This window comes from Chenopodium album, chromosome 9 (genome assembly GCF_948465745.1).
Source record: "Chenopodium album chromosome 9, dcCheAlbu1.1, whole genome shotgun sequence".
Taxonomy (NCBI): Eukaryota; Viridiplantae; Streptophyta; class Magnoliopsida; order Caryophyllales; family Amaranthaceae; genus Chenopodium; species Chenopodium album.
In genome coordinates this window covers 42,819,245-42,838,702 of record NC_137842.1, presented here as the reverse complement: position 1 = coordinate 42,838,702, position 19,458 = coordinate 42,819,245, and the positions used below count along the sequence as shown (strand labels likewise).

At 37.0% G+C, this 19,458-nt stretch overlaps 1 protein-coding gene across 2 annotated transcripts; it reads left to right on the top strand.

Annotated features, from left to right (window-relative positions):
• The first annotated feature begins 5,450 nt into the window (after positions 1-5,450).
• Positions 5,451-19,012, top strand: LOC145558527 (homeobox-DDT domain protein RLT2-like). Of its 2 annotated transcripts, none has more exons than XM_081619796.1 (18): positions 5,451-6,323; positions 6,452-6,994; positions 7,803-7,876; positions 8,973-9,395; positions 9,608-9,697; positions 9,811-9,975; positions 10,046-10,268; positions 11,156-11,256; positions 12,053-12,139; positions 12,240-12,392; positions 12,521-12,676; positions 14,411-14,620; positions 14,741-15,463; positions 15,608-16,168; positions 16,363-16,983; positions 17,076-17,180; positions 17,341-17,592; positions 17,855-19,012. In XM_081619796.1, the coding sequence occupies exons 1-18, from the start codon at positions 6,170-6,172 to the stop codon at positions 18,767-18,769; spliced, it is 5,556 nt and encodes a 1,851-aa protein (XP_081475922.1). In that variant the 5' UTR covers positions 5,451-6,169; the 3' UTR covers positions 18,770-19,012. The 2 variants fall into 2 exon arrangements, with proteins under 2 accessions (XP_081475922.1, XP_081475921.1); XM_081619795.1 differs by having other exon boundaries at positions 8,970-9,395.
• Positions 19,013-19,458: the final 446 nt, after the last annotated feature.

Below are 19,458 nucleotides of genomic sequence, written 5' to 3'. Positions count from 1 at the left end.
AGAGAGCAGAGAGAGAGTATGCAGACAGTTATTTGTGTTTTTATTAGAGAGTAGTGAGCTAAACTCACCCTAGCACTTAATGGTTAATTTGGAAAAAGAAAACAAGGAAGTTGTTAACAGGGTAAGGGGAGGAGGGAAGAGGTAAGGCTGAAGAAATAATGTCATCCTAACAAAGGGTAGTGACTAGATAGAGAATAGTTTATCATAGTTGCTTTTCTGAAAAATTTCATGTTAAAGAAAATTCTCCTATCATTTCTCTTTATTAATTAACATGTAAGCTAACTAATGCAAACAAGGTTCTTTAGATGTCAAAAAAAAAGTGTTTACAAAAAACTAAGAAAAAGATAGACGATTCTAGTGATAATTTGTTTGCTACTTTTTTTAAAAAAATGGAAAGTGGGATAATATTAATTAAAATTAACCAAATACAGCTTGGTTCCAATGTTTGAGCAAGAAAAACCGAAAATCCGTACAACAAGGCCTGGAAAAAATGATACCTATACAGGGATCTGAAAGAAAGCATAGTTAACAGGATACCCTAAACAAAAGAAAACATGGATAATAGACTACCCTACCCAAAATGAAGTCTACCAAGTTCAAGTTAAAATATAGAACTAAACAGTCGGAAAATCTTCGCAAAGCAGAGGATAAACAGAGAGTAGTTATAGTCTTCACTTCTAAATGTTTGCTACATCTATATATGAACCATACACCTGTTAAGGAAAGCGTGTTCTAGATATCGTTTCATATTATTCATTTGCTAGTAATTCATCATCAATATGCACATGGAAGAGCTCCTACCCTGATATACCTAGTACAACTAATTTATACTAAGCATCAACAAAAAATACTGAAGTATGTGTGCTAAATAAGCACCCCAATCAATCCATCCGTCCATTGATTATCCCATTATAATTAGAACTACACTCTAATCAATAAACCCCACTTAAAGAAAAACCAAAGTTGGAATAATCAGAATTTAGATCTTTATTACATTGAAAATAATTAGGTCTTTTCGCATAATCAATCAATTTTGAATGGTTTTACATCAATTGACTTCAATAATAACCCTAAAATTCGCAATTGGAATTCCCCTTTTTCTTGTAGTGAATGATTATGGTTTGAGAGTCATTAAGAAGTTTAATAATATGTAAATAACGTAAAGTGAAAGAGATTACGCACCAAAACTCTTGGAACGTATATACCTTGAGTATGAACATATGGGGGGAGTTATGTGACTTTATATATGATCATAACTTCTACTGGAGTACAGGACGCTGTACATTCCTTTTATTATTATTATGCGTAGGAATTCTGCCACTTACGAGTGGTTATTGATGCTGGCACGGTTAGCTCCCGTGTCAGTAACCTCAATTTATTGGGGGCGGGGGGGGGGGGGTGGGTTAGTGGGGAAACCCGTTCGATGCGTAATCAATGCTAAATAAATTTATGTAGTTGCCTAGTGAGAAGTTTTGTTGAATGTTGTATGCTTGAAAAATAGGTGGAACAAGGTAAGTTGTGTGTTGATAGGTAATTTTATATGTTAGTGTGTTAATTACGCTTATGTATTCAGCTTTGCTGATTGTGTGTTTTGGGTGTTTATTGGCCTTGTCTTTATCTTGGACCTATGATGACCCATTTTTGATGGAGAGTAGTGGAAACAAGTAGAGAGAAGCTCACTACAAAATTAAGTCAATATAGCATCAACTAAAATTCGTTGCCAACTCTATTTAGCAACGGTTGGAAACAAAATTTTGTTGTTGCTAAAAGGCTTGTTGCCAAGGAATTTTGGCTACCAGTTGCAAAACAATTTTGTTGCAATATTGCATCAATTTAAATATAGTTTCCATGATAGTTGTTGTGTTTTGGTGCATTTGTTGCCAACTTTGGAAACTAATTACAATTGGTTGTTGCTAAAATTAGCAACAAATTATTAATGTTAGCTCTTAAAATAGCAACAAACTATTAATGTTGGTTCCTAAAATAGCAACAAATTATTAAAGTTGGTTCTTAAAAATAGCAGCAAATCATAAAATTGGTTGCTATCAACACTTTGAGAGAAAAACCCAATCCCTATTAGCAATTCGGTTCTACTCGATCTCGGCCTTTATCAATCTGAAATCTCACTCAACTCGGCTTGACTTTGCATGTAAGGCTCTTTAAATCTCCCGTCTCAAGAATCGCAGTTGGTAGGAGTCGAACTTGTGACCTCAAAGTCACATGGTGAATCTTTTACCAACTATACCAAGTATTATTTGTTTACTTCTAGGCATATAATTTATAATAAGTGAATGAAATATTAGAGACGAAATTGAAAAATTTGTCTCTAAATTAGGGACAAAATAAAAAAAAAAATCCTTCTCTAAGTTAGAGATGAAATTTAAATCCGTCTCTATTTGATGTCATTATAGCAACAAATAATAAGAAGAGTGTCTTCAAATAATTTTATACGTAGTAGCAAAAGGTGGCCTACATATAAATTATTAACAAAATGTAACACAACTTGTTTCCAATGACAACAAATAAAAAAATACGTTATCATCTAGCAACAATAGTTTAGACGACTTGTTTCTAATGGAAGCAATTCAAAAATTCATTGTCTTTGTTTGTTTCTAAATCAATACAAATAAAATATTTGTTGCCATATTTTGTTTCTACATAGCAACAAGAGAAAAATATGATGTCATTTAGTAACAGCTATTAAGACAATTTGTTTTAAATTGCAACAAATAAAAAATATGTAGCCATTAATTATTAAAAACTAAAGCATAAAATGTCGCTTTTAATTAGGCAATGAAAAAAATTATATTCGTTGCTATTTAACAACATTATAAAAATTTGTTGCCAAACTTTGTTGCTAAAAAGCTTTTATTTTTGTAGTGAAAGCTTTTCAGGTGATGAAGCATATTCATGAATGGGCATGAGTGAAGCGAATCATGCTAGTTTCTATAAGTATATGATGTGTTTAATGCTTTAATTATTTATGATATTATTATTATGCATGCCTAACGCAAAAGTTTTGAAGTTGGTTTGGTTTTAATAATGGCCTATAATGGTTCCAAGTTGTAGGTTGATTTTATTTTACTTCATTTGACTTTGGTTTGACTTTACTTTCGTTGGTTGACTGTGTTAAGTTGACTTGTTTTGAATGATTTTGAAATTAGTCTTCCGTTGTGTGTCTTTGATAATTTCCTTAACCGTTTTCACGGTGGCGGTAATGTCTCAGATATTCCTATTTAAAGTTTTAAACAGGGCAAACCAGGTATTTTAAAAGATTGGAATTTCTAGGGTGTTACATTGGGCCAAATACAAATCCAAGTATTTGAATTATCCAAACAAGATAATTGGCCAAATTCTTGGATTTGAAATGAAAACCTTAAATCCAAACAAGCCATTAGTTTCATTTGATTTGGATGTTTGTGGTGAATTTGAATCAATTGACTTACGAGGAACCACTTGATTTTCTATCTCTTCTGCATTGTCTATTTGATTACCTCTAGTGTCTTGATTCGTGCTTATACTTTCTCTATCCTCGTTCATTAATGGCGCTTCTCTGTGTTCATCATCAATTTGAGTAGTTTCTATGTTATCATCCACAAAATTCTCTATTTCATCTTCTATTAGTGTGCGATTAAGGTCGAAATCACCTAACAATGGTGTTTAAATTTGCCTCTGTTGTTGTAGAAAATCGTGGATCAAATTACTGCAATTTGACGAATTGCAGATTGCTGATGAATCCTCCATTAATGATCGAATCGATCGAATCCCTAAGGTAATCAATTTTGCATTTTCTCTCTGCGTTTTCTCAGTTTCTCTCTCCTCCATTGTTGCTTTGCGATTACTAAAATTAGGGTTAAAATGTTCTTAGTTTTTCACGTCGTTTTTTATGAAATTTTAAAAAAAAAAGGAAAAATTGACATTTGCTACCTGTTTAAATTTTTTTTTTTATTTTGCTACCACACAAATCCCTAAAATATATATTTCACTACCAAATGACTTTACCGTTACCGTTTCCGTTAGTGAGTTTTAGCCACTGTTCAACCACCTTGCAGCCACCCATCCACTTCACTGCCACCCCTCCCCCCTGCCGGCGTCGGAGCCGGTGCGATTCCACCCCCTCCCTTTCCCCCACCTACGCAGCCAACCCCCCTTCCATTTCCCGTTCTTGCTGCCCCAATCCCCACCCCGAACCGAAAACCACCCCCTTTCCCTTTCCCCCATCGGAACGCCCCCTCCCTATTCCCCCACCGAAATCGACCCCCTCCCCTTCCCTTACCCTTTCGGCCATCCCCAATCCTAAACCACCAGCCCCAAACCACCCTAAACGAGGGTTTTGATTTTGATTTCGGTGGTTTGGGGCTAGTGGTTTAGGATTTCGAATTCGATTTCGAATTTTAGGGTTTTGATTGGCTGGTGGTTTGGGGCTGGTGGTCGGGGCAACAAGAAGGCGAAAGGGGTTCGTTGGCTGCGTAGGGGTAGGGGAAAGGTCGGGGCGCCGCCGATGAAGAATTTGGTGGAATTTCGCGGCGGAGGTGACGGTTTAGCAGCGGCGGGTGGTGCACTGACCACGAGGTTAGTGGTGGTTGGCAGGAGGGGAAATGGAGGAGGTGGGGTTCGCCGACTTCGGGGAAACATTTGGCCGCTAGCAAGTGGAGGGGGGAGGGTGGCTGATGCCGGGACAGGGGAGGGGAGATGTTTGAGAAATTTTTTTAAAAAGTTTTTTTATATAATTTAAATTATTATTTAAAGAAATATGGGGCCCACTTAACGGAACCTTAACGGATTCTGTTAAGTGGTAGCAATATATACAGTTAGGGAATTTGTGTGGTAGTAATTTAAAATATTTTTTTAAACAGGAAGTAAATGTGACACGGGGTGTTTCCGCTGGTGGCAAATGTCAATTTTTCCAAAAAAAAAAAAATTGGCTCGTAAGGTGACGTCCGATTTACAATAAATTATTGTAAACCGGGAGCATATAATTTTTTTTTTGAAATTCGTATAACATATATATTTTAGATAAATTGTTTTATTTTAAAATTCAATAAACAACCGGGTTGCATGGGGCACAAAACGAGTAATAATAATAAGGCACAAAACGAGTAATAATAATAATAAAAAAGATAAAAGAGGATTGAAAAAAAAAAACTTCCTTAAAAGAAAAAAAAAAAAAAAATCCTCAAAACAGAATATGGGTGGAAGCGTAGAACTGTATGGAAAAAAAAAACTACTACTCGTACTCCAGGAAAAAAAATTAAATTAAAACGCTTGGAATAACAAAACGAAAAAAAAAGGAAAATAAGCATAGAATTCCTGGAATCGTGAATCTAAGTCAAAAAAAATTCCACGAATATCAACTTTAACCACTCACTCCTGTTCTTTTTTAATCCTACTAATTTATTTTGTTTTTTTCTTCGATAATTGAAAAGAAGAACAAAAAAATATAAATATAAAAACTGTAAAAACCCAAAAAAAAAAGGGAAAATCTTAGGAAGAGAGAGATGGAAGGTAGTAGTGGAGAGAGAAAGACTGTTCGTTCGTTTGTTCGTAGCAGCTCCTTTAATCAATTCCCACAAAAACAACAATCACAATCCCTTTTTATAATTTTATTATTACACCAACTGTTTTATTTCTCTTTATTATTTTTACGATAGTATTATTATTAATTATTTTCTAAGAGAAACAAATAACTGTGTTGAACAATACTACAAATTTTGTTGCTTTAATTCTTCTAATACTTCTACTTGGTTGCTATCATTATTATTATTTATTATCGTAATTCCCCAAAATCTTACCCAATTCAACAAGCAAAGCAATCTTCTCTTGTTCGTGAATCACAACCAATTAATCAATTTCTAGAGAGAGACTACTTTTTGGTATTAGAGAGAGAAAGTGTGGTCTCACTGATTTCTGATTTTTTTTGGAAAATTATTAATGCAATTTATACCTCTCTTTTTTTCTTTCTATCTTTCTACCTCTTTTTTTATTCGTTGTCAAAATACCTAACTTCTGATTTTCATTCAAGTTTTGTTCTTTGCGTTGATTTGCAAATACCCAAATCGATTTGGGGTATTTGCTCATCTGGGTCGTTGTTGATTTTGTTATTTGGTAATTTTAGATCGGTTTTCGTCGATTTCTAGGGTTTTTGTGTTGAATTTGGGGGAATTTTGTAATGGAAGGTGGGAGTTGTTCTGATGGAGAAAAGAAACCGCCTGAAAGTGGTGGTGGTGGTGGTGGCGGCGGAGGTAGTGGTGGAGGTGAGCCTAAAACTAAGAGAAAGATGAAGACGGCTTCTCAACTCGAAGTTCTTGAGAAAACCTATCAAGGTTTGTTCTTTGTTGCCTGCAATTTTGATTTTATTTACATCTTGTATAATAATTTTGAAGAGTTTCAGATATATATTGTTTGATTGATTTTTTATTTTTTAAATTTTTTTGTTGATTTGTTGCTGTAGTTGCGACATACCCATCAGAAGCATTGAGGGCAGAGCTTTCTGTTCAATTAGGGTTAACTGATCGGCAATTACAGATGTGGTTCTGTCATAGGAGGTTAAAGGACAGGAAACCGCAATCAGCAGGTGGCAGTGGTTCAGGAAAGAGGGCAAAGAAGGGGGAGGCGGCGGCATCGGCTGCTGCTGCTGCTGTTACTGCCACGGTTGGCCCTCCTGCAGTTGTTACTCAGGCAATCCTACCGGCTGTGGGTCCCAAAGATGAGATGTTGGGTGCTGAGTTGGGTAATGAACATGGGTCAGGGTCTGGATCGGGGTCTAGTCCTTATGGCCATATGGACCCACGCCGAGCATATGTGAGCCGCCCTGGGGTTGCTCTGCCTAGACTCAGTGGGCATAAGAGGTACTATGAGCCTCCTCAATCGGTAGCCGAGCTTCGGGCTATTGCATTTGTTGAAGCGCAGCTTGGGGAGCCACTTAGGGATGATGGACCTGCTCTTGGGATGGAGTTTGATCCATTGCCTCCTGGCGCTTTTGGTGCTCCAATTGGTATGCCTCACTTTTTTGTTGTTCTGGCTTAATTTTATTTTTTATCAGAGATAATTTGGTTTATGGCTTGAAGCAAAAATTAATGAGATCCATCATTTTATTTTTGCTTGTATTATCTGTAGAACTATGTCATTGCTGGCTGATTTAATGTAGTTAACTAAATTTGATGTGAACGCTGACCAGCTGATGGTGTCAATTGATTTGTGTGAACTATTTGATCTGTAGTCATTGTATGGTTTGAAGTGTTGTTTTTTGGAGTCTGAAACAATGTGACTTTTTGTTGGCTGGCTGGAGGCAAATACTTATTTCACATGGGGTAAGCTAATATTTTTGAGTAAGCTAGTGCTATTCGATAGGTCACTCTAATGATGTGTTTGGAACATGCTAGCATTGGTAATTGGTTTTAGCCTTGCAATCAAAAGAGGAAAGAGCTTTTTCTTACCAAAAAAAAAGAGGAAACTGTTTTAAAACTCTGTCAGAGTTGATATTGTAAAATAGTGAGAAAGTACCATCTATTTTTACAAATGCATTCTTAGTTTATGTTTGAAATCTTTTCTGTTTTAAGCGATTGATTAATCTGTTTAAATTTGAATGCACCCTAGTATGTGACTGATTCCCCCCCCCCCCCCCCCCCCCCCCCTTTTTTTTTTTTTTGGAGTTAATAGTCCCTTAATTTTTGAAGGTGTGATATCAGATCTTTTATAGAAATTTGGGTAAATGAAGAATTTTCTGTGGTTGTGCTGACTGCTTACTGAAAATGTCATGTTTGTATGGTAAAATTTATTAAGCATTAATCTCATGTATGTAGCAACTTCAATCACACCACAAAAGCCAACTGGACGAACATATGAGTATGAGCGCTCTGATGCTAAACCAGTCAAGGTGAGTTTTTGTTTTTTTTTTTTTGTTTTGTTTTTTTTTTTGGAAAATGAAATCTTTGTTACTTTATTTCAGGATTATAATACATTTTTTTCATTGAATAATTTCCCAATCTGTTTTGGTTACGGTTTTATTCCTTGCATCATATATTTGGATAGAAGAGTTGCATCATTATTACAAGTCTCATGTGGCTTAATCCTTTGTCTCTTTTTATTTGCCACATTTTCCTTTATGAGATGTCCCTTTGAGATTGCTGAAAAGCACTCTATAGTTGGTACCACCTCCGCTTTTTTTAGTTGACACGATTTGTCTTCAACACTATTCACATACTTCCCTTTGACCGTGTTTTGTGATTTATACGTGATGAAAAATAGTCATGTGAGATCTTGTTAAATTAGTCACTTTATAAATTTTTAAAATTTCATCCTTTTTTTTTTAAAAATAATTTTTGCTTATCAGTACTTAAAGATATTATTGAATGAATTTGTGCATTGACAAACTTGACTAAAGAAATGTGTCAACTAAAAAGGAACGGAGGAAGTATTTGTTTTGCCTTTCATTTGTTGTGAACTTTGGAGCGGTAACTGGGAAGGAAATTAATCAAGTTCTGTTCTTTGTGTAATTTAGGAAGATAAAGAATTAGGTACAGATGTATTTGTGTAAAAATGGATCTTGAGGTTCAGTGATCTTAGAATCCGCTGACCTGACTGGATTTTAGAACTGTAACAAGGTGTCATAGAACAGTGTGGGTGGTTTCTGATTGATTCCTTTATTTAATATTCCTTTTGTAACATGTTTTGTACAGACAAAATTGATCAGAAGCTATGAAAATTATTGGTTTTATGTGATAGCTGAAGAGAAAGAGACTTTAAAATTTAGTTTAGCTGGTATGTAATGTTTCAGATGAACTCACAACTCAGAAGTAAATTCATGAAAATTGAAGGTCTGTGTGAGGAAAACCGGGGTGTCTTATTAAACTTGGTTCACAAATTGCTGTTATGAGGGGCTTTCTTTTAGTCTTAATAATTATTGACTAATTCTTTGCACTCTTTGTACTTTGCTGTTGATATAGAGTTTTTAATGCATGTTTTTCTAGCAGGGCTCTAGTAGAGCTCCACATGAGTACCAGTTTCTTCCTGAGCAACCAACTGTAAGAAGTGAATCGTATGAAAGAGTGGCTCAATCTCACTACTATGGCTCACCTTCTGATGGGCCGGGAACCAAGACTCCTCCATTATCTAGTGGACGCTCATACATGCATGGTTATGAAGAAGTGCCTGTGGTATATGGTGTTCCAAATCAGATGCCAAATTTAAATTTGATGTCTCAAGGAAAGGGGGGTAGCCTCTTGCCGTCCACTTCAGGGGACTATGAAACCATTGCCCGGAAGTCTCCCTATATAAATATGGGTATGGAGTCACCTTTTACTGCACACCCAAACTCATTGGACAATGCACTTATCCCATCCGAGAGGCGCGTGACCCAAGAAGAGGATGCTGGGAGGTTGGAAAGGAAGCGGAAGGTATATTCTTCTGACCAGAATTTCCTTATAGTTTCCCTTTTTCAAAAACTTAGTTTGAGGTGCTATTGCAGATTATTTATAGTCTGCCAACTATGGGTCAAGCCATTTTTTTGTGTTTTACTTATTTATTTATTTTTCCGCATAAGCCTTGATTCGGATTGCTCCTTGTTTTGGCAATTTAATTGTGTAAATTGGTACATTTTGGGCTTTAGAATGAAGAAGCAAGAATAGCCAAAGAAATTGAAGCCCATGAGAAAAAAATGCGGAAAGAACTAGAGAGGCAAGATATTTTGAGGAGGAAGGTAATCAATTCTTGAGTGTTTTTTTTTTTTTTTTTTTTTTTTTTTTTTTTTCCGGTTTTGCTTTATTCTGTTGCATTTTATTTGTGACTAACCTAAATCATTTATGTTTGAAGAGAGAAGAACAAATGAAGAAAGATATGGAGAAGCAAGATCGCGAGCGAAGGAAGGAAGAGGAAAGGCTATTGCGTGAAAAGCAGCGGGAAGAGGAACGATACCAGCGGGAGCAAAAGCGTGAAATGGAGCGACGAGAAAAGTTTTTGTTGAAAGAGTCGATTAGAGTAAGTTAAGATAGGTATCTATCACATACCCTCTTATTTGAGGATGTCTAACTATCTTACTCTAATACAGGCTGAGAAAATGAAGCAAAAGGAAGAACTGCGTAGGGAAAGAGAAGCAGCTAGACAGAAAGCTGCTAATGATAGAGCTGTTGCAAGAAGACTTGCCAAAGAATCGACGGAGCTTATTGAAGATGAGAGATTGGAGCTGATGGAGATAGCCGCTTCAAGAAAGTGCTTAACATCCATATTGTCACTTGACAGTGAAACTTTGCAAAATCTTGATTCGTTTAGAGGTAGCTACTATGATTTTACTGAATGACATGTTCTTTGATGCCTTTTGAAGTCATAAAACACAGACCCGTGTACAGGCTTTGGGCTCTGTACTAGTTTGGAATAATTAGCAGTGAAACCCATCTGTACAACAGCCCAGACTCGACTACTCAATCCTCTATTGATAGATTTTACATTGGATGATAGTGTTTATAGGGTCAACAATCTGTATTACATAGTGTGAATAGTGAATTTTGCTCGCAGGATCAATTGGCAGTTGGTGTGGTGGTACCTTGGCTGCTCTTGGTGTCCATCTTGAATTATATGTCTTTTATTTTCTCAGTCCTGTGTTCAACTTCTCCATCTCCGTCTTAGAAATTCCCAACAAAATACTTATTACATTTTAAAATGAAGTTTATTTTTTATTTATTTATTTTTATTTATTTATTATTTTTCTTTTCATCATATCAACACTGTTCTCTTTCAATTCTAATGGTTTGCTATACTACTTTTTCTCCCTATATTCTCTCACAATTACATTTCAGTATTTCACTTAAATATTATTACTATTATTGTTTTTTTGGTTCTACTTAGTACTTAGTAGGAGTGATCGGGTAGTATGTTGTATCTGTTAGGCCTTTTTTGAGCGACATGTTGAGCTATGATTTCAGAGTTTGAGATGGGACCTTTTTTTTTCCTCTATTTTTCCGTGTAACTTTTACCATCAAGTGTTTATAAGCATTTTTAAAATAGGAAGTGTCACATCAGAATGAGAGCCTTTTTCGAAATAATAATAGATCCTAAAAATAAAGTCAGTGTTGTGGATCTAATTGATCTACGATATATAGTTGATCACTCTTTTTTACAACTTAAGCTTATCCGTCATAACTAATTGGTATTTGTGCTTTAGATATGCTGCGGGTGTTCCCACCAAAGTCCGTGCAGCTGAAGAAGCCGTTTGCAATGCGGCCATGGATGGGTTCCGAAGAAAATGTGGGAAATCTTTTGATGGTGAGACTGAGCAATCCTTATGTAGTTTTCATTTTCTAGCTAAGAGGATTTAATAAGCATTAGTATTCCTTAAGTGTGCTTGTATTTCTGTACTTTTATTCACCTATGTATAGGCTTGATCTCTGATTATCTTACATTCTTGACTAAGTATTGAATTGATACGCTGCCATGACCATACAAAATAATGCTATATCGTATCTTATGCATCAAAGAATGGACAGTTGAATTAAAATGAATGCATGAAGCCTCACTTACATAGAGGCTGTTGTGTTCAAATTTTGATGATAAGAATTGTAGAATTGCAGATGGCTTGTATAAAATATGATGATAAGAATGGCTATTTTTGATGAACTGTGCAATCATCTTTAGCTAGGAATTCAATGAATCAGATAGATAGGTACGGAATTGAGGATATAACCAACTCACCTGTTGAATTATGGTCCAATTTTAGTGAATGCCAGTATATTATTTGAGATTTTCTTTGGCTTATCACTGGTTCAACTTTATTCTGATACACCTACATGTTAATGGCTGAAGCTAATTGCTTCCAAGATGTGCATGTTTGTGCATGTATGTGTGCTATGTTTGGGGTGCCGGGGAAGGGTGTTTGACCTATTTTTGTGCTCCAGGAACTGAAGTGCTACACTTGACATTTTTTTTGTTCACATTGTTGCTTCTCTTATACAGTATATTTTATTTGATGATGCCGTTCTCTCCCTTCCGAGATACTTTATGATGGGTGCTCATGTCTCTTTTTGTTGTATATTTATTGTTGAAATACTATTCTTGATTTCAGGTCTGGAGATTTCTAATTACATTTGCTGATGTTCTTGGATTGTGGCCATTTACTCTAGACGAGTTCGTGCAAGCTTTTCATGACTATGTAAGTTCATGAACTTTCCATATTCTACATATTTACTGAATCATCATCATTATGCTCAAGATAGCAATCTTACCATTCTTTATGTTTGCCGTTCATGCAGGATCCTCGCCTACTTGGAGAAATACATGTATCTCTTCTGAGAACTATCATCAAGGATGTTGAGGATGTTGCTAGAACACCGACTACAGGGCTTGGTGTAAACCAAAACAATGTGGGTAATCCTGTTGGCGGACATCCTCAGATTGTTGAAGGGGTAAGCTCTATTTTTTGCTGCTCAATTGTCCCCTACCCTTTCTCCATATACACATGCGCCTGCATGCACACAAAAAAAAAAAAAAAAAAAAAAGGAAAAACATTGAAGCTTATAATGTGTTTTACCAGGCATATGCATGGGGTTTTGATATACGCAGCTGGCAGTGCAACTTAAGTCCATTGACATGGCCAGAAGTTCTCCGGCAATTTTCTCTTTCTGCAGGTTTTGGGCCAAAACTTAAAAAAAGAAATGTTGAGCAGGCATATTCACGCGAGGAAAATGAGGTATGATCTCATTGCAGTAGTTGATCTGATCTTGTAATAACCTAGGTTTGTCAATTGTCATACCCTCCCTATTCAACAAAACATTGCAAAGTAGCTTTTACCTTCCACTGAGCCTGGTAGTGGTTATGTCAAAGTTAATATAGTAGTTTGAATTATAGCTCTTTAATCGTCCATGAAACAATTCATTAGTTCATCTGCTGTTGGTGCAAGACCTTATGTGTATCTCGTTCGGTCCAAGTTTCGAGTCCTTGTTGCTCATCTAGTTAGTAAATGAAGTTTATGTTTTCAGATTCTAGTTTGTTTATTATGTTTTTTGTAAGTACTTCTGTTTAATAGATGCATTTTCCAACATAAAAAAACTTTCACCAATATTATCTTTAATTAGCAATTAGCAATAAATATAAATTATACATCATCAAGACTATTCTATTGAGTACCTATTATGATGAAGGGTTTTCAAAAATGGAAATTGCCCGAAATAATCCCACCTTTGAGCCATCTGCCCAAAATAATCCTACCTTTGGATTATTTTTAAATAATCCGACCTTTACGGTCAATCCGCTCCTAATGGTCCCAACCGGTCATGTAACTTGTTATAACAGGTTACCTGACCTGCCGATTCCGACGACGCCGCGCCACGCCCAGCCTAACGCTCCTCCCCCGGAACCACCAACCAGCCTCGTTAAATCCAAACCCTCGATTCACCAGCAGTTCCCACCCTAACCAGCCACAACAACCACTAACCCCTGCCAGCGAGCCCCAACCCCGACTCCAATTAGCGCACAAACCCTTACCCCTGCTAATGATATCCTACGCCCAACCCCAACCCCTTGCCCCGCGAAATCCTAGCCTATCCCCTTACCGGCGACCGTATTATAGTCGGTGACCCAGTCCTCCCACCTAGCCTCAACCTTGATTTCGGTAACGGTTGATTGGTTGTGGTGGTTTAGTGGCGACGGAAGGGGGTAGGGTAGGTCGGTGAACCGCGCGGGGAAGCTAGTGGATCTGGGCCTTGTCTAGGCCGACGGTAGGGACAGCCGACTGGGAGGTGGCTGGGTCGTGGTGGGGCTAGGGTTTGGTTTAAATTTTAGGCTTTTTTTTTTTTTTTTACCAATTACGTGATGACTCATTATTTTTTGACCAATCACGTGATGACACGTGTAAAATAAACTTAATTAAAAAAAAATTACCTACTCAATCGGTTACTGGTAACTTGGGACCATTAGAAGCGGATTGACTATAAAGGTCGGATTATTTAAAAACAATCCAAAGGTGGGATTAGTTTGGGCGGATGACTCAAAGGTGGGATTATTCCAGGCAATTTTTCCTTCAAAAATACCCAACCTGTTAGTCGGGTTTTTTTTTTTTTTTTTCCAGGTTGGGTCATGGGCCGCCTTCGAGAAAAGTCCATTGCCAACCAGTTCATCATGACATTTTTTAAATTTCAGTTTAAGATAAATCAGTGTGATGAGTCATTTGTTTTGATTTTTAATCAGTTATGGTTTTAAAGTCCATTGCCAACTAGTTCATCATGACATTTTTTTTGAACATTTGTATATGTTATCCAGTCTGGTAGGTTTTGTAATTTTAGGCAATTCACATACGGCAATTAATGCCTAGTTTTAGTTTTTTCATGAACTTTTATTTCTTCAAGATGAAATTTTCTCTCTGGTTATTGTTTTTGCATGTATTGTGTTGCAAGCCTCATATCTGTGTTTAAACTAATAATTTCAGGGCAATGATGGTATTGACATAATATCTAATTTACGTACCGGAGCAGCAGTTGAAAGTGCTGTGGCTATTATGCGGGAGAGGGGTTACTCTAACCCACGCAAGTCAAGGCATCGACTCACTCCTGGCACAGTCAAATTTGCTGCTTTTCATGTTTTGTCTATTGAGGGGGCAAATGGACTTAATATATTGGAAGTTGCTGATAGGATACAGGTGAGGGCATTGATACCTGCAGGTTTATAACTTCTTTTCATTGTCATACTTCATACTAATATTTACAAAGCTTTTCTTTTCTTTCCTTTTTTTTTTTTTTTTTTTTTTTTTTGGGGTTAGAAATCTGGACTTCGTGACTTGACCACAAGCAAGACCCCTGAAGCATCAATTGCAGCAGCATTATCTAGAGATACGAAACTTTTTGAAAGAACTGCACCTTCAACGTACTGTGTGCGCTCTCCCTACAGGAAGGATCCTGTTGATGGAGAAGCCATTTTATCTTCTGCCAGGGAAAAAATTCAGATATTTAAAAGTGGTTTTGTAGATGGAGTAGAGGCAGATGTTGATGGGATGGAGGTTGATGATGTTGAGAAGGATGAAGACTCTGAAAGCGATATTGCTGAAGATCCTGAGATTGATGATTTGGGTACTGAGCTGACTCCAAACCTAGATGTAAATCCTCCTTATGACGGGAATAGTTGTGTACCAAAAGTTGATCCAGACAATGTTAGTAGGGATTTGCATTCCCATGTTGATAACACATCTAATGGACTTGCAGACACCAGTGGTGCTTTGTCTTCAGCTCATTTGGAAAGCTTTAAGGAGATGAGTGATAATGGATGTTTTGTTGAGGATTCTGTGGATGTTGGCGGAATTTGCCAAGAGGGCAATAATACTGATCATGAAGACACTGATATTGATGAAAGCTTTCGTGGTGAACCTTGGGTTCAAGGGCTTATGGAGGGAGAATACTCTAATCTTAGTGTTGAAGAGCGCCTCAATGCTCTTGTTGCCCTTATTGGTGTGGCTACTGAGGGAAACACAATCCGAGTTGTTCTAGAGGTTGATTTTTTAAGTCTTTTTTTACTCCTTTCCCGGGTGTCCCCCCTCCCTTTCTTTCTTGCACTGTGACGGAAGTTCTTTTATGTTCTATTTCTGCCAATATTTGATTTTGTTGCTATATTCTGGCATGTAATATATTTTTAGGAGCGTTTAGAAGCAGCAACGGCACTGAAAAAGCAAATGTGGGCTGAAGCTCAGCTGGATAAGCGCCGCTTGAAAGAGGAGTATCTGATGAAGACTCCTTATGCAGCATATGTCACAAACAAGACAGAATCAATCACAATGGCATCTGCACCTGATAGTAGGCAGAGTCCGATGCTTGCTTTGGATGAAAATAGTACTGAGCCTATGGTTAATCCTGAAATGCAGCAAAAGCCAATTTTTGATTCCCATAATGATAATAATTTAGAAGCAGACCTTCCCTCTGAGAAGAATTTGACAACACCAAACCTTGCTGCGGGTTCAGATAATCTTGCTTTGCAGCAGTCTGTGTATGCTGCTGAGAGGTGCCGTGCTCAGTTGAAGTCTTATATTGGCTACAAAGCTGAGGAAATGTATGTTTATAGGTCATTACCTCTTGGTCAGGATCGTCGACGAAATCGCTACTGGCAGTTTATTGCGTCTGCTTCTTGTAATGATCCTGGTGCTGGCAGGATATTTGTTGAATTGCATAATGGTGGTTGGAGGCTTATTGATTCTGAAGAGGTTATCTCTCTACTCCTTTTCCCTCCCTTGTTGGTTTCTTTGAAGTGCTCAAGAGCTAAAATGTTTTAATTTAAATATATATATATATATATATATATATATATATATATATATATATATATATATATATATATATATATATATATATATATATATTTATTTATTTATTTATTTTTGTTTTTTACTCAATGCAGGGTTTTGATGCTCTCTTAGCTTCATTGGATGTACGTGGGGTTAGAGAATGTCATTTGCATGCATTATTGCGAAAAGTTGAGCCTCTGTTTAAGGAGTCCATTAGAAAGCAGCCTAACATGGATAGACAGAACACTGTTTCCATTAAAGCCGAAGTTTCTGAAGTACATTTTAACCCTGAAAGCAGTGGTGGTACTGATAGCCCTAACAGTACTGTTTGTGCATCAAATTCTGAGGTGCCTGAACCCTCATCGTCATTCAAGATTGAGAGTGGTAGAAACAATCTTGAAGTAAAGAACACCTTTAAAAGGTACAAAAATTTTGAAGAGTGGATGTTTAGAGAATGTTTCTCTTCCTCGGTTTTATGTGCCACTAAGTATGGGAAGAAGAGGTGTATGGAGTTGGTGTGCAGATGTGATTCTTGCCATGATGTATACTTTTTTGAAGAGAATCACTGCCCTTCATGCCATAAAACATATAGTGTATTTGACCAGAGCTTTAATTTCTCTAATCACGTAGCCCAATGCCAGGAGATTAAAGTTAATCTTGAGTGGAACCTCCAGCGTCTAGAATATCCTCCTCCAAGAATTAGATTGATCAAGGCCCTCTTAGCTCTAGTGGAGGTGATTTATCATATCTTCTTACTTTTATGACATTCTGCTCTGTCCCAATTCTTATATATCTATATGATTAATATTGCTATTCTTTTTAACAGGTTTGCATCCCTCCTGAAGCCCTTCAACCTGTTTGGTCAGATGCCTATCGAAAATCCTGGGGTATGAAGCTACATATTTCAGCATCCGCAGAAGACCTTCTACAGGTTATATTGCTTTTTCATTCTCTAAATCTGCAGTGTTATCATGTTATGTTAACCTACATGGGAGTCTATTCTTTCAGATTGTCTTCTTGTCTTGCCTGTTTTGTTCTGCAATTTTGTTACAACCTGATGTGTGTATGGTTCAACTTTTCTTTGTCATCAGGTCCTTACAGTACTTGAAGGAGTGATAAAGAGGGATTTCTTGCTGTCAAATTTTCAGACAACAAGTGAATTGTTGGCTTCTGATAATGCTACTGGGTATGTTAACGATTCCACAAATTTTGGCACTGTGACTATGCTTCCATGGGTACCCCAAACAACAGCAGCAGTGGCTTTACGGCTCATGGAACTTGATTCAGCAATTTCATATCTGCCTGATCAGAAACCAAAGGATACAGAGCCTAGGCACTTCCTGGTATGTCTTTGGCTTAATTTGTAGGTCTCATAAATAATGATTTAATAGAGATTTAGCTGTGGAATCCTGTTTCTGCCAATTTTAAATTTCTAAAATAAGCTGAAGAACAAGTTCTTGTTGGACCATTGTTTTATTATTTTGCCATGGATTTTTGCTCTTGAATTATAGTTTTCACTAAATTATAATTACTTATTATGGGAACAGTTGGGAACACTTGTGTATGTACTCACTCTTGTTTTTTTTTCTTTTCTTTTTGCATTAGAATCTTCCTTCCAAGTACGCTGTTGTGAGAACTGTCCAAGATGATGAACTTGCTGGTCCACCAGGTGACCATCAACAGGAAGATGCATGGTTTGATCACGGTGATCTTGGATTTGCTTCTATACGCGGTAGTCGTGGCCGGGGCCGTGGTGGTAGATCCCGTGGTGGTAGATCCCAAAGAAGGGTTGCTAACTCCCGAGGTGGTGAACCTAGCAGAGGGTTAGCCTCTAATGAGAGACTTGGCGAGGTACTTGGTGGATGGAAAGGCCGCAGTAGTCGTGGTAAAGGAGGACGTAAGCGTGGTCGTCGCTCTGTCCGAAAGAAGCAGAAACCTGTTAAAAAGGTGGCATCTTCTGTTGGTGGAAGGAGTCTGCCTGAGCCAATTATCTTCGATAAATCTCCTCCTGGTTTCTCTGGAAAGGGTGAATGGAATCATGTTGAGAGTAGACCGATGCAAGTGGATGAGATTGATGTCAATGATGATAGCAACTCAGAGCGATCAGACTATGATGATGATTATAATGGCCAAGCTTCAGGGGATGAGTATGATGACATGGCCATTGATGATTATACTGCTGTCTATAATGGCAGACCTCATTTAAGTGATTATAATGTTGATGATATCGATGAAGAGTATGATGATCAAGATGAAGTGGGAGATGATCGTGATGAAATCGGAGATGATGATCACCGTGATGAAGTTGCAGATGATGTGGATGAAGATGATGTGGATGAGGACGATGTGGATGTTGATGGTGGTGAATATGAACAAGGCGAATTAGAGGATGTTGGAGGATATTTGAATGCAGATTCTGAAGACGAGATAGAGGGGAATGGAGATGAAGTTGGAATGCGTGATGATAGGGATCAAGATGACACATCTGAATCTGCATCAACTGATTATAGTAGTGATTAGGGTATTTACTTAATATTATTAGCTTCAAGGAAGAGAGTATTTTTTTGGCGAATGTATTTTGTAAGGTTTAGAGATCTACTTCTTTCTCTTTTTGTAAATGTGGGGCAGTTTAGAAACAATTAGTCCCATCTGATCGTAATGTTGATCAGATGTGGCTGCAAACTGAAGTGAATGCGGGTTATGGTCCGTGTAACAATTACGAGTACATTTTGCATTATATCAGAAGTTTTAGTGAATCAGAAATTTGTCTACCTTGTATTGTTATATGGACTATATGCGAGCAAGATGGCTTAATTGATGAAAGCGTGCTCGGACAGTATATCTTTTATTTCAAGTATATAAGGCTATAAACTCACAAACGAGCTTCAGGGTGCATTTTATCACCCAAAACTTAAATGGACTTGTTTATATTGTTATAACTTATTTCAGTTGAAAGTTGAATAGGATTATAAACGACTAGATTTGAGTTTTTGTATATTTGAGCTAAGTTTAATTGAAATTATGATTCAAAAATGCCATTCAGTATCTATTCATCCAAACATTACCATGAGCTTTTAAAGAACTCCGACGTACAGTTTAGGCCCTGCTTGGATTGAGGGGAATGGAGTGTAAAATTTAAACAAAATCTAAAATAAAGAATGAAGGTTTTAGAAGAGAAAAAATGTAAAACATCACAATTTGTAAATTGA

Coding starts and splice junctions, on each gene's coding strand:
- LOC145558527 (XM_081619795.1), top strand. CDS start 6,170: ATGGAAGGTGGGAGTTGTTCTGATGGAGAAAAGAAACCGCCTGAAAGT. Junction 10,269..11,155: donor AAATCTTGATTCGTTTAGAG/GTAGCTACTATG, acceptor TTTGTGCTTTAG/ATATGCTGCGGGTGTTCCCA. Junction 15,464..15,607: donor CAATCCGAGTTGTTCTAGAG/GTTGATTTTTTA, acceptor ATATATTTTTAG/GAGCGTTTAGAAGCAGCAAC.